At 40.7% G+C, this 14,809-nt stretch overlaps 1 protein-coding gene across 1 annotated transcript in view; it reads left to right on the forward strand.

Moving 5' to 3' along the window:
* Window positions 1-14,809, forward strand: part of RFTN2 (raftlin family member 2) — a 53,569-nt gene that overhangs the window by 32,117 nt on the left and 6,643 nt on the right. Inside the window, exons 6-7 of the mRNA XM_045558799.1 lie at window positions 5,253-5,374; window positions 6,584-6,687. Of these exons, the coding sequence (XP_045414755.1) occupies window positions 5,253-5,374; window positions 6,584-6,687 (226 nt within the window). The remainder of the gene's footprint in view (window positions 1-5,252; window positions 5,375-6,583; window positions 6,688-14,809) is intronic.

Below are 14,809 nucleotides of genomic sequence, written 5' to 3' on the forward strand. Positions count from 1 at the left end.
CTGTCTGGAGAATGGACACGCCTGAGGCTCTGACTCAGGGGGATGGGCGGGACACGGACAATGTATATAACCTGAGCTTTTGTACCCCCATGAAGAGCTGAAATAAAAAATAAAAAATAACCTTTCACTAACTACAAAAAAAAAAAAAATATCCTTGGGGTATGCAACCTTGTGCCAGGGAGTACACAAGTTCACAGAGGTTCAAAACAAACCTCTTCCTAGAATGTCAGTATTACTTTAAGATTGAGTGGCTGGGAGGTGGAAGAGAACATTACTTTTTTCCATAAGATTAATATCTTTGAAAAGAATGCAAAGTTTGCATGGATTTTTAAGATAGAACATTAGAGTTTAAAGAAATTTATGCTTGCCATAAATCATTTCAAACTGTGCCTGGAGACAGTTTGTATCCTTCAGGGCTACAAGTGCACTTTCCTTTGCTGTTGGTGGTATTTGGCTAAGAAAATTTTTTGAGAAGGAGTGGGTCAGGCCAGTGCTTTATAACTTTTTCATATCACCCACATGTAGAAAATGATACTATTGTTGGGCACATGGGTATAAGTGGATAAAGCTGCTCTGGGCAGGAGGGGCACCCTGTACCCTGGCACAGCTGTGACCTGATAGCACACTAGTGGGCCAAGGCACATTGGTTGGGAAACTCTGGGTTATGTAATCTTAAGAGGTGACTCAGATGGGGGACGTTTTTTAAGTAATTGTTCATAATTATTACCTCATCCCATTACCTGGAAGATTTAACAAACTGAACAATCACATGGTCAATTCCCAAAGAGGCCTTCCCTGCCCCCCTCCCTAGCTGCCACTTCTGTTAGAGAGAAATGTCTCAAGAGATATAAGAACTCCTTCCTGTGGAAGTGTCAGACTTCAGTGGCTCTGTGGTCCAGTATGGGCCCCAAGAAAGCCAGCCAGGGACACTAGGGAGCTCTAAAGTGAGAAAGAAGGACTTTCGTTTTTAACTAAAATATAACATACATATAGTAAAGTGCATTAATCTTATGTGTACAGCTGAAGGGAACACAAATGTTCAAGTATAGAACTTCTCCAGCATCCCAAAAGGCCTCCCAATGACCTATCCCAACCAACATCCTCCAACCCAGAGATAAGCATTATTCTGACTTCCATCACCACAGATTAGTTTTGCCTATCCTTGAACTTCACATAGGTTAAATCTCCAGTCCCCAGCCCCAGTTGATGGCCTGTTAGGAACCAAACCACACAGCAGGAGGTGAGAAGCAAGAAAGCCAGTGAAGCTTCATCTGTATTTACAGCCACTCCCCATCACTCACATCATCGCGTAAGCTCCTCCTCCTGTCGGATCAGCAGCAGCATTAGATTCTCACAGGAGCGAGAACCCTACTGTAAATTGCTCAAGTGAGGGATCTGGGTTGCAGGCTCCTTTTGAGAATCTAAAGCCTGGTGATCTGAGGTGGAGCTGAGGTAGTGATGCTAGCGCTGGGGAGCAGCTGCAAATACAGATTATTGTTAGCAAAGAGGTCTGACTGCACAATAAATGTAATGTGCTTGAGTCATCCCCAAACCATCCTCCCCACTCCCGCCTCCCCCATCCCACCCCACCGTCAATGGAAAAATTGTCTTCCATGAAACTTGTCCCTGGTGCCAAAATGGTTAGGGACCACTGGTCTAGTGGTGTATAATAGCATTACATCTAAAAAATGTACATATTTTCACTTTAAAATACTTTATTGCTAAAAAATGCTAACAGTCTTCTGAGCCTTCAGTGAGTTGTAATCTTTTTGCTGGTGGAGGGTCTTGCCTCCATGTTGATGGCTGCTGGCTGATCAGAGTGGCGGTTGCTGAAGGTTAGGGTGGCTGTGGCAATTCCTTCAAATAAGGAACAAGCAAGCTTGCCACATCAATTGTTCTCTTCACAAGAGACTTCCATGTAGGGCGTGATGCTGTTTGATAGGTTTTTATCCACGGTAGAACTACTTTCAAAAGTGGAGTCAATCCTCTCAAACCCTGCCACTGCTTCATCAGCTAACTTAATGTAATAGTCTAAATCTTTTGTTATCATTTCAACAATGTTCACAGCCTCTTCACCAGGAATAATTTCCATCTCAGGAAACCACTTTCTTTGCTCGTCCATAAGAAGCTACTCCTCATCCTTTTAAGTTTTATCGTGAGATGGCAGCAATTCAGCCACATCGTCAGGCTCCACTTCTGATTCTAGTTCTCTCGCTTCTACCACATGTGCAGTGACTTCCTCCACCAAAGTCTTGAACCTCTCAAAGCCATCCATGAGGGTTGGAATCAACTTCTTTCAAACTCTTGTTCATGTTGATATTTTGACCTCCTCTCATGAATCACAGATGTTCTTAATGGCATCTAGAATGGTGAATCCTTTCCAGAAATTTTTCAATTTACTTTTCCGAGATCCACCAGAGGAATCACTCTCTATAGCAGCTGTAGCCTTACAATATGTATTTTTTTAAAATAATAAGACTTGAAAGTCAAAATTACTCCTTGATTCATGTGGATGTTGTGCTATCAGGCATGAGAACAACCTTAAACCCCTTCTCTATCTTCCTCAGAGTTCTTGGGTGACTAGGTACATTGTCAATGAGCAGTAATATTTTGAAAGGAATGTTTTCTTCTGAGCAGTAGGTCTCAACAGTGGGCTTAAAACATTCAGTATACCATGCTGTCATCAGGCTTTGTTGTTTTATATCCAGAGCACAAGCAGAGTAGATTTAGCATAAGTCTTAAGGGCCCTAGGATTTGGGAAACGGTAAACGAGCAGTGGTTTCAACATAAAGTCACCAGCTGCACTAGCCCCTACCAAGAGAGCCAGCCTGTCCTTTGAAGCCAGGCATTGACTTCTCCCCTCTAACTATGAAAGTCCTAGATGGCATCTTCTTCCAATAAAAGGCCGTTTTGTCTACATTAAAAATCTGTTATTTAGTTTAGCCACCATTAATGATCTTAGCTAGATCTTCTGGATAACTTGCTGCTGCTTCTCCATCAGCATTTGCTACATCACTTTGCATTTTTATATTATGGAGATGCTTTCTTTCCTTAAACTTCATGAATCAACCTCTGCTAGCTTCAAACTTTTCTTCTGCAGCTTCCTTACCTCTCTGAGCCTTCATAGAATTGAACAAAGTTAGGGCCTTGCTCTGGGTTAACCTTTGGTTTAAAGAAATGTTATAGCTAGTTGATCTTCTCTCCAGATCACTACAACTTTCTCCATATCGGCAATAAGGCAGTTTCACTTTTTTGCCATTCTTACATTCACTGGAGTAGCAATTTTAATTTCCTTCCAGAACTTTTCCTTTGTATTCACAACTTGGCTAACTCTTTGGCGCAAGAGGCCTCGCTTTTAGCCTATGTCAGCTTTCAACATCCCTTCCTTACTAAGCTTAAAAATCTTTTCTAGTTTTTGATTTAAAGTGAGAGAAGTGTGACTCTTCCTTTCACTTGAACACTTAGAGGCCACTGGAAGGTTATTAACTGGCCTAATTTCAATATTGTTGTGTCTCAGGGAATAGGGAGGCCTGAGGAGAGGAGAGAGACAGGGGAAGGCCTGGCCAGTGGAGCAGTCAGAACACACACGACATTTATCAATTAAATTCATCATCTTATATTGGCATGGTTCATAGCACCCCAAAACAATTACAATAGTATCATGAAAGATCACTGATCTCAGATCACCATAACAGATACAATAATAATGAAAAAATATTGTGAGAATTACCAAAATGTGACACAGAGCCACCAAGTGAGCACATGCTGTTGGCAAAATGGTGCTAATAGACTTGCTCAACTCAGGGTTGCCACAAACCTTCAATCTGTAAAAAAAAAATGCCGTATCTCTGAAGCACAATAAAGCAAAGCACAGTATGAGTATGAGTATGATTGTACTAGTATATCCCAACACTGAGAGCAAGGAAACAAAGCCACAAAGCCAAAGCACATTATATAATCCCAAAGTAAATAAGAGGCAAATTATAATTAACTGTGTAATTATCACAGTATAAAATTATTTTTAAAACTCATACCCCAGTCTAAAAAAGGACTTGGGACATATAATATAATTTGAAAGATGGTCTAATGATTCCCTAAACTTTCCATCAGAAACAGATTTGATTTCACTGGTCACTTTGGTATGACAGTGGCTAAGATATTTAAAAGAAGTGAAATATATACTGTAATAGAAAACCAATTCCAATTAATAAATTAAACTTTACTGGGTACTTGGGAACCACTCTGAACAATGTAATTTCTTCATGGTGTTCTGCCCTAACTATGAGTGATGTCAAAAAAATAATGATAATAATGATTTTCTCTTGAAGTTTATAGCCTGTTCATAAAAATTAAAACTGAAAATTACTTTGAAATTACTTTTGTCTTTTTTTATCTTTAAGCTTAAAAGAGCATTTGAAAACTTTATAGACCTATATTATTTAGAGAACTGTCAACCAGGGAAACTTTGATGCGACATTGTGCTGCATAAAAACCAAAATGTTTAATCAGCACATAACCATGGGAAAAATGTCTCCTATTGCAAAATAGGAGACAAAAGAACTTCCATAAAATCAGTTTAGTTTAGGCCAGCTGGTTATTGTCAGCTACTCAAGAAAAGTCAGAGAGGCCCTCCCTTAAAACTTCCTTCCCAGCAGGAATTCTTTTGACAATGACTTCTGTTTAGGGTCTTCCTGTCACTGTGTGTGTGTGTGTGTGTGTGTGTGTGTGTGTGTGTGTGTGTGTGGTTTTTTTAATGCATCATTGAGGTAAAGAATTGTTCTGTGTTTAGATTTTTTAAGTATCTTACCTCACATTAATTTTAATATTTCAACTTTAATTTCAAGGATTAACATTTTTTGTTTTATTTCTCTTAATGGTATAATTGATGTGCATACAACATATAGATCAGAAACCAAAATTTGATTTCAAGGTGAAGATCATTTCCAGATGTTTTTTAGGTTGATTTTCCACTCACTTCTCACTATATCAGATTATTGTAACTTGTCTTTGCTATTGTAGTTTTCACGTGTATGGTTTAATTTTAATTCAGTAAAGTATAAAACTGTCTTGATCTTTGGAGAGAAAAGAAAACTTTCAAAGAGGAGGAGGATGTTATTGATGGAGCCAAAACAAATTTTTTTTATTGATATGTTTTTCTTTCAGCTTCCTATAAAGGTTATTTAAGGATTTAGATAATATTAAAAGACACTTAGTATTTGCAACTCTTCTTAATTGTATCCTTTTCCTCACAGGCGACCATTTGCCTAAATCTTTGGAAGGATTTTTTATCTATGAAGAAGAAGGTTCTGGAGTTCCAGGTTCTAGTAGGAAAGGAAATGATGCTATTGTAGTAGAACAATGGACCATTATTGAGGTCAGTTGCAGTTTTCTGACAAGTTAACTTTATTTTTGTATTTCATTTTATATGTTAAAGATCTTCATTGCCTGGCCCCTGCAGTATCCTTAAATACATATTTGTTCATTGTTTGCAATTTCATCACAAACGCAGGAACAAACTTCTTCCAAATTTGTGAAAAGTAAATTTGCTTTACCCAATATTAAACTTTTTTGTAAGGTAGCAAAATAATTATCTATACGTAAGTAGCAGTAGGTTCCCAAATATTTGGCATTCTAACCCTAAACAAAGTCCCCTGGCACTGAGATCCTCTTCACACAATTCCACGACAACTGGTTGAAAGTGAAAAAAAAAATCAGTCACTCAACTATTATCTCCAAGCAACCAATGTGACTGACTTTAACCTTATGAATTGACTTTAGAAAGCAAAAATATCCAAAAAGTGTTCTCTCTTTCGCCAGGCCAAGTACGTGCACTCAGCATTGTCCTTCATAATCAGAGATGGCATTGCTGCTGATGTGAACTCTGAATTCAGATGGCACCGAATGGACTGCCCTTGAGGTGTCAGACTGAATTCAGGTATATTCTGTTGTGTGTATGAGGCCCTCCCTGACAGCCTCTTTTAGGAACACTTTTGCCTTTCTTGCCTTACAAAGGTTAGAGAGACATAGCCCATTTTCAAAGAAACTAGAAATCCCACTGAGGGTGAAAAAGGATTTGGGGGAAGAGGTAGAGCTCCAAGTAAGAATCAATTCCAAATGAATAAAAAGCAGTGAAAAGACTCCCGCATCCAAGCTCCTGTCCCCTTCACTACCCTCTTCCCACTTCCCACTCTTGTCCGCACTCCCCAACCCCTAGAACAGTGTTTCTGAAAGTGTGCTCTGTAAACTACTTGGATCCAAATCCCCTAGGGAGCTCTTTTTAAAATGCAGATTCCCAGCCACTCATACATTAAAGTTTGAGAACCACTGCCCTAACAAGACCAAAGGAAGGCCAAACTTTGGAGAGCCAGATGTAAACCTCTCTCTACTCCCAGTGTTTCTAAGTTGGCTCGATGGTTAAAAAGTTGCAATACCAAAACACAAAGCCCAAGAAGGCTGCAGCCCAATGGAAATTGTACTTAATGGAAACTGAAATCCCCTTGTCATAACACCCATCTCTCTACTGTAATTGTGTAGCTGGTTGTCTTTGCGAATAGACCGTGAGCTCTCACGCTTATTCATGCAGGGCTGTGAAATCAAAACGGACTATGGCCCTCTGCTGCACACTCTAGCTGAATTTGGATGGCTCCTGACAAGCGTGTTGCCTACACCTATATTAAGACATGACAGGTAATGCAAAAGTATCCTTACATACTCTCATTTAATTCTAAAGTATAACTTCATTTGTTAGATAGTTCAATTTAACAAATGCTTATTTAATGCCTACAGAAAATATTTACAGAACTTCTGATTTGATTTCATGGACCTTGGAGACTAGCAAATCCAATCTCCTCATGTTATAGATGTACGAGCTGTTAGGTGTGTCTGCCCCACACGCACAACACTGTCCTCGCCAGCACACAGCCAGGTTTGGGACTGTAGCAGGGGCTCCGGTGAGCCAGGATACGGGATCGCTTCTGCCTCCTCCCCTCCAGTGTCCTGGGCTAGTTTTCCCCTGGAGCATGGACTTGCTAGCTGTTTCCATTAAAATAAATACCTACATGAGAACCAAATGCCAACGTTTCTCAAGTACTAACCTTTCCTTTTCCTTTTCTCCTTTTACTAACTTTCCTGGGAAGGAAAAATTGAGTCCTACTTTTATTGAGAGAGAAAGAGACCAATTAAGTCTTCTGTGTAAAATGGACCAGAGATGTTTCCTCTGCCCTCTTTGGCATCCAGATGATTGACTGCCACAGCTGTCCTGCCCGGGCCAGTGGCTACCTACGGAGGACAGCACAGTACCGCCTGGGCCTTCCCTTTAGCAGAATCAACCATAGGTTCGACGTTCTGCGTGATTGTCCGGTGTGGCTAAGGAAGGCAGCTCCTCCTTCCTTAGTCCTACCCCTTCCTCCCCTTCTCTGGTCTTCCCAGTTTAGCAACTTAGCCCTGTTCAGTATCCCAGTGTCCCCACAAAATTGAAAAACCTTTGATTGACATGGCTTTATAATAAAGCCGCACCTTCTCCAGGTAGGGAAAGGAGTTTAGGTGGATATAAAGTGAAGATACTCAAGCTTAAAGAATGAAAAAGGGGTGTTAGAAGTAAGCAAAGCAATTCATCTACTTTTCTTCTCAGAGATCTGGGGTAACTGTTGTCAAATTGAGTAACAATCCCCTGAAGCATTATTTCCCAACTTTTTCTAATCTGTGACATACCTGTCAAATAAGAGTACAGTACAGTCGTCACTGTCCAGATTCCATCTTAGACCAGGCAATATGAGTCACTCGGACAGCCTTGCTGGAGGCCCACCCCAGTTGGACCGAGTCAGAGGCTTTGAGTGTGGGACACATGAATCTGCATTTGCACAAGCACCAAAAACATACTAACATTTGAGAAACTTTGCAGGGAGTAGTGAAAGAGGAAGGAACGCCTCTTCCCTGCCTTCCTACCCCTCACCATGGCTCCACCAAGCCATTCATACATGCTACACCCCACCCTCCTCGGAACAACTTGTGTATTTGGCCCCCTCTTCTCTTTTTTGTTTTTCTCTTGGGTGCCTGCTTTAAGGTGTCACTTAGCCCATTACAAGGAGACCTTCCCCAAAAGTACGAGTTCTGAACATTTCCTGTTCCTTTTTCCCCAGTGAAAAATTCATTTATCATTCCCTCCCATTCACCCAGGGCTTCTGCTGTCAGGAGTCTAAATATCTCCTAAAGTGATATGAATGACTGGGCACTAGATGAGACAGCAAGCCCACTGGGCTGGATGCTGAGCCATAGAACACGGGGCTGGAGCTCCTTTGGCTTCAGTCAGGGTTGGTTTGGGAATGAGGATATGACTGAGCCCAAAAGTGGGACTAAAGGCCCCAAGTATACTATGAAGGGGGAGGGTGGTAGAGCCTGGAGCCACACTTGACTTGACCACCTTGTCCTGCATGCCAAAGTCCATAAGGTCACAACCTGTACCTAGTGACCGGGAGACCCACTGGGCTGAGGAGTGGCTGTATATTATTTCGGGAGCAGAAGTAGGGAGGGAGGCACCAGTACCTCACCATCATTCAAACTTCCCCTGCGCCCCTAGTATCCACCAAGGCATTGAGAGGTCACAGAAGTAGTCCTTTCATGCCCTCCTTGTGAAGGCTTTTCTTTTTTTATTTTTTGAGATGGGATCTAGCTGTGTTGTCCAGGCTGGTCCCGAATGCCTGGGCTCAAGTAATCCTCCCACCTCAGCCTCCCAGGTAGCTGGGACTACAGTCATGAGCCACCAGGCTTGGCAGAAGGCTTATCTTTATGTGTAATTAAAACAGCAAAGGGGGCCGGGCGAGGTGGCTCATGCCTGTAATCCTAGCACTCTGGGAGGCGGAGGCGGGTGGATCGTTTGAGCTCAGGAGTTCGAGACCAGCCTGAGTAAGAGCGAGACCCTGTCTCTACTAAAAATAGAAAGAAATTCTATATGGACAGCTAAAAATATATATATAGAAAAAATTAGCCAGGCATGGTGGCACATACCTGTAGTCCCAGCTACTCAGGAGGCTGAGGCAGGAGGATTGCCTGAGCCCAGGAGTTTGAGGTTGCTGTGAGCTAGGCTGATGCCACAGCACTCTAGCCCGGGCAACAAAGTGAGACTCTGTCTCAAATAAATAAATAAATAAATAAAACAGCAAAGGGGCTAGTTGCTTGGCTGATCATTAAACTATTGTTTGTAATGGTAAAAAATTGGAAACAATGTCTATCATTATGAACTGGTTAAATAAGTTATGGACTATTCATACAATAGAATAGTATGAAGCTGATAAAAAAAGAATGAATAGATTTGTATATGTATTATCATAGGATTTTTTCTGTGATAATTATTGAGGTTTTTTTTTTTTTTTACAAAGCAAGACATTATTAGGGTACAATCCCAATTTTTAAAGTTAATACATTTTGAATATATCTAACAAAACTGAAAGGCTACGTAGCAAATTCTAGTGAGTGGTTAGCTCTTGGGATTATGGGTAGGGAAAGAAGAGAGTGGGGACTTCTATTTTGTCTTTACATATTTTGTATTATTTGATTTTTATAAGAAAGATTCGTTTTATTCCATATATTTATTGGATATAAACATAGAATAATTATTCCATAATTTTTTAAAAATCAAATTTAAAAAGCAAAAAGTTAATCAGTACAAGCATGTGGAGGCTGTGCATGGTGTCTGGCCCTGGAGAAGCCTGTGGGCGGGGTACAGTTCATAGGATACATAACCAGGGACTTGCATTCTTGTCAGGGCAGATCAAGCTGATGTATTGTGTAATATACAGTAACTAATCAAGGGCTGGATGAAGTGCTTTAGTCTATAGGCTCTGTAGAAGTATTAAAAAGGAGAGAGATTTTAGACTGCCAAAGTTAGATGGGATCTTTGAATACTAATAAGATTAAAAGGCGTCATCGCCATTTAGCAGATCCCCATTTAGGAATTTGCTACTGACCCTGGATAGAAAATAGTAGAAAAATATATTTTAACAGTGGTTGTCTTTATGCAACAAGGCACATTACAACACACACAATGTCTACCCTTGTTTTGTATGCCAGGGAGCATTGTGCAATATTGATCTTTATTTTGTTACATTTTGTAACTTGGGTCCTTCCAAGTGCCTGCAACTGAGAAAATATAGGATGAATATAAAGGTTCATTGTTTTCTGGTAACAGAGATTGTGGGTAAAACCCATTTATCCTCTGCTTTTTATTCTTGTCCAAATATACTGTCCTATGACAGTTACATGTTGGCCATAGCTGATTTAGTACACACAGAGATAGTAATCACTATCAACCATGTTATCTTTAAATATAAAGAAAATTGTCATAGACAGTTGATCTTGGTCAAGGTAGAGGGTAGAGGCTGAGGCTTTTTCGTCTCTGAAGTAGAGGAATGGTTAAGGGTCCAGGCTTTGGAGCTAAACAGATCTTTCTCTCTCTCTCTTTTTTTTTAAAGAGACAGGGTCTCTGTTACCCACACTGAAGTGCAGTGTTGCAATCATAGCTCACTATAACCTCCAACTCTTGGGCTCAAGCAATCCTCTTGCCTCAACCTCCCACCTGGCTAATTTGTGTGTGTGTGTGTGTGTGGAGGCTGTGTCTCACTATGTTGCCCAGGCTGGTTTCAAACTCCTGGCCTCAACTGATCCTCCTCCTGCCTCAGCTTTCCAAAGCGCTGGGATTATAGACATGAACCACTACACCCAGCCCAAATCTCCATTGACTAGCTATATGACTTTGGGCAAGTCACCTAACCTCTTTAAGTATCAGTTTCCTTATCTGGAAAATGGTACAATAACATCAACTTTAGCAGATTGTCATAATAATTAAGAAAGATAATATATGCAAAGCACCTATTCAGGGCTAATAAATTAGACCTGTTATCTTGAGACCTAATCCTTGGCAGAACCAAAATCCCTAATAAATTGAAACCAATTGTTCAAGCATAATAGCTTGGCCTTTCCTAAATCAGGATGATTCAGAAAATATAAATACTATAGTTCACTATATACAAAATCAGCCGTGAGGACTGCAAGAAAATAAAAGCAACAGAAATAAATAACAATATTGTAAAGATGTATCCTTACACATATGCTCACACCCAGAGAAACAAATTCCTATCATGATCTTTATTTTGGGGCCCACATGTCTGAAAACAGAACTACTGCCAGTGAAAACTTTCTTGCTTAAATGTGTTTGTATTAAATACAACAATAGTGTCTTAAGCAATTTCAGTTTTTTCCTATCCTTCTGTCACCTAAGCCACACTTGAATGTCCTATATACATAAGGTGTTTTCCCCTCATTTCCTTCATCGCTCAGATATATCCTGTTATTGGATTACATAAAGATATTTTTTCGGTGTGTCCCTAGGTTGAAGTTGTTGCTTCATTATCCTAGGCAATATCACACACTCAGATTTAAAGCCGCATTACCATGGAAATATCATAATGTTGTAATCTGATATTACTGCATTATTCCAGGGTTATTGTTATCAGCCCTGAAAACAAGCCAGAATCTCTTCTTAATCATTATCACTATATAATAATACCAATGGGCCCAATCCTTTGTCTCTGAAAGAATTCAAGGTGATGCTGTTTTATGATAGTCTCAAAGAAAAAAAAGATTTCACCTTATTCCAAGAGGTAGGAAAAAAAAAATTCAAGGTGAAAATGGACATTAAACTCTTCAGGGCAAATTTGGTGGAGGACAAAATTAGCTGAGCTAGCAGGTAATATTGTTGAACTCAAAAAATCACCAGGCCTGGCATGATGGCTCATGCCTGTAATCCTAGCACTCTGGGAGGCGAAGGTGGGAGGATTGTTTGAGCTCAATCAGGAGTTCGAGACCAGCCTGAGCAAGAGTGAGACCCCGTCTCCACAAAAATAGAAAGATAAGCCGGGTGTGGCGGTGCACACCTGTAGTCCCAGCTGCTTGGGAGGCTGAGCCAGGAGAATCACTAGAGCCCAGGAGTTGGAGGTTGCAGTGAGCTATGATGATCCCACTGCACTCTAGCCCAGGTGACAGAGTGAGACCCTGTCTCACACACAAAAACATTACCAGAATAAAAGGGAATGAAAAGCCAATGTTCCTTTTGTTTGGCTACCTCAAGACAGCAGGTTGCTCTCCTCTCCCCCATTTCTGATCCATAGTCATCTTGGGGCTGGGGGCAGCAACGTGCATTGTAACAAGAATCCCAAGGTGATTCGGATGCACTTTCAGAAACACTGAATTATAACCTTACACTGGGAGAGAGAAAGAAAGAGAAAGGGGGAGAGAGAGAAAGCGATAAAGAGAAAGATAGACACAGAGAAAGAAACAGAAATAGGAAGAAAGTAGGGGGAGAGATGGAGGGGAGAGGAAAGGGGACCAGGAGAGAAAGGGAGAGAATTTTAGCACACAGGATAGAAGGAAAGTGTACATCCTCATTTATATCTCAGAAGACAGAATTTAAACACAGGGGTTTTTTAATACAATTGAATCAAGTTATACTGTACAGAGAATATTAAAAAGCCTGGTCCTTAAGGACAAGATATGAATAACAAAAGAAAATTGTCTTCTCCCTGTGATGTCCAAGCCCTGCCCAACTTTTCCATTTTCTGCAGCCACAGCAGAAAAGCCCAGCAACCTTGTGGGCCACACGGCTCAGAATCATTAGAAGTCTCTAGAGTTAGTTAAGACACTTAAGGGTCCCAATAATTTCCTCTAAATCCTCATGTGGCAGCCAAAGCAGGAGTTGCATATTTATATACAGTCAAAGGAGAAGTTAGGACTTGATCCATTTTAATGCAGTTCTCTTCTATTTCTGATTTAAATTCTGTAGAAACAGTGTCATGTAATTCCATAGTGAGTTAAGCTCACAGTAATCTTGCTGTGAGCAGGATTTTGATAAGACCACATTCTTAAAATAGTCCATTTGTCTATTATATATACTTCCAATTATCATCAGCCTTCTTCATCTGAACTCAAATTTTTAACATTTTGTGGGGTGGGGAGGATTGAGAGAGCTAAATTATGGTAATGCTCTTTGTTTTTTGTTTTTAATGAACACACTAATACCTGAGAAACAAATCAGGGTCATAAGGCAAAGGAACTTTGTGGCTAAACATATAGCTACAAAATCGTAAGCTAAAATTTAATTTTATGATTTTGCCTTTAAAAAACAAAATTTTAATTTCAGTTTTTAAAAGCAAGAATTCACTCACTCACTTTTTTTTTTGTTTGTTTTTACTAATTTACTTTTGAGTTGCCAATGTTAAACCATGGCAATTAATTAATGTATAAGATGAAGCAAAATTAATCAGAAAATACAAATTAACCTAATAATTCTATCTAGTGTAATGGATTTTGGAACCATAAACCGAAGCTTTTTATAAGAGTATTTTTAGGCCGGGCACAGTAGCTCACACCTGTAATCCTAGCACTCTGGGAGGCCAAGACAGGAGGATTGCTTAGGGTCAGGAGTTTGAGACCTGTCTCTACAAAAAATAGAAAAATTAGCCAGATGTGGTGGCACATGCATATAGTCCCAGCTACTTGGGAGGCTGAGGCAGAAGGATGGCTTGAGCCCAGGAGTCTGAGGCTGCAGTGAGCTATGATTGGCCACAGCACTCTAGCCTGGGTGACAGAGCAAGACCCTGTCTCTAAAAATAAATAAATAAGGCAGGCAGGCAGGCAGGCTAGCTTGCTTCTCTCCTTACAGAGGTGAATCCCTTACACACCACAGGAGTGACAGGTTTGTGTGTGCCACTGTTCCACTCAAGTGGCCGTGGTTGGTTTGCCCTCCCCTTTGCCAGGCAGGTGTGTTTTGCGCCTCTGTGTATTGTGTTAAATACCAAACAGAATGTTAGTAGAGAGAATCCTATTTCAAACATGCAGGCAATGGTTCTCTACCCAGAATTGGGCACTGTACTTCAGAATGAATTAAAAAACTAAAGCTGACAAAATATATGTGTCCTCAGCATGGCTGTAGGTATCCTGTCTGGCTAAAATTGTCCAAAACATTTAAGGACACATGTCACATTAGAAGACTATGGTAAAAAAAAAAAAAAAATAGACATCAAGGATGTCTCCAGAGAATGAGTCCTTTTTATTTTCACATTCCATTCCAAGAGGAAGCATTGACGGGTTTTATTATTCAAGGAACATCAACACTGAATGCCTTCTGAGAGTAGGAAGCACCACCAGGTAATCCCCAGGACCCAAGAATTCTACACTCCAAAGTCTGTCTCTTCCAGCAGTGGTTCCCAAATTTACTGTGCATCAGGGCCACTTGGGGAGCGTGGTGAAATGGGGAATCCACGGATCTGGAGTGGACCCTGGAACCAACAAGCACCTCAGTGTTTGGGATGCACGGTCAAGTTCCAGAGGCCTGCTCCAGGCCAGACCTTGCATCCTAGTGCATTCAGACTTGCCCCATCCTAGTAATCAGTTGGGAAGAACTCCCGACAGGGTCACCCACAATCCCTACCCTGACATGCTCCTGCGTTCTACTCAAGAGAATAACTGTACCCTGATCCCTACTTCTCATCTTCCGATAGTTCTAGGCCTGGTTCTGTCATGTGATTCTCTACCTGGCTCACACACCTTGAACGTTACCCAGAAATCTCCATTCTCATATACCCTTTTTCTTGAATTTGCTCTTTGGAAGATATTTTTGATTCTGAGGCATTTCCCTTCCCCTTAACTCTACCCCACATCTCACTAAACTCGTGGAGAAAGTGCAGTTGCATTTGCTGTGCCCCTTCTAGAGGCAGACACAGTGGGAGGCTCTTCCTGCACATTGATTTATTTATTCTTC

This window comes from Lemur catta, chromosome 8, assembly GCF_020740605.2.
Source record: "Lemur catta isolate mLemCat1 chromosome 8, mLemCat1.pri, whole genome shotgun sequence".
NCBI lineage: Eukaryota > Metazoa > Chordata > Mammalia > Primates > Lemuridae > Lemur > Lemur catta.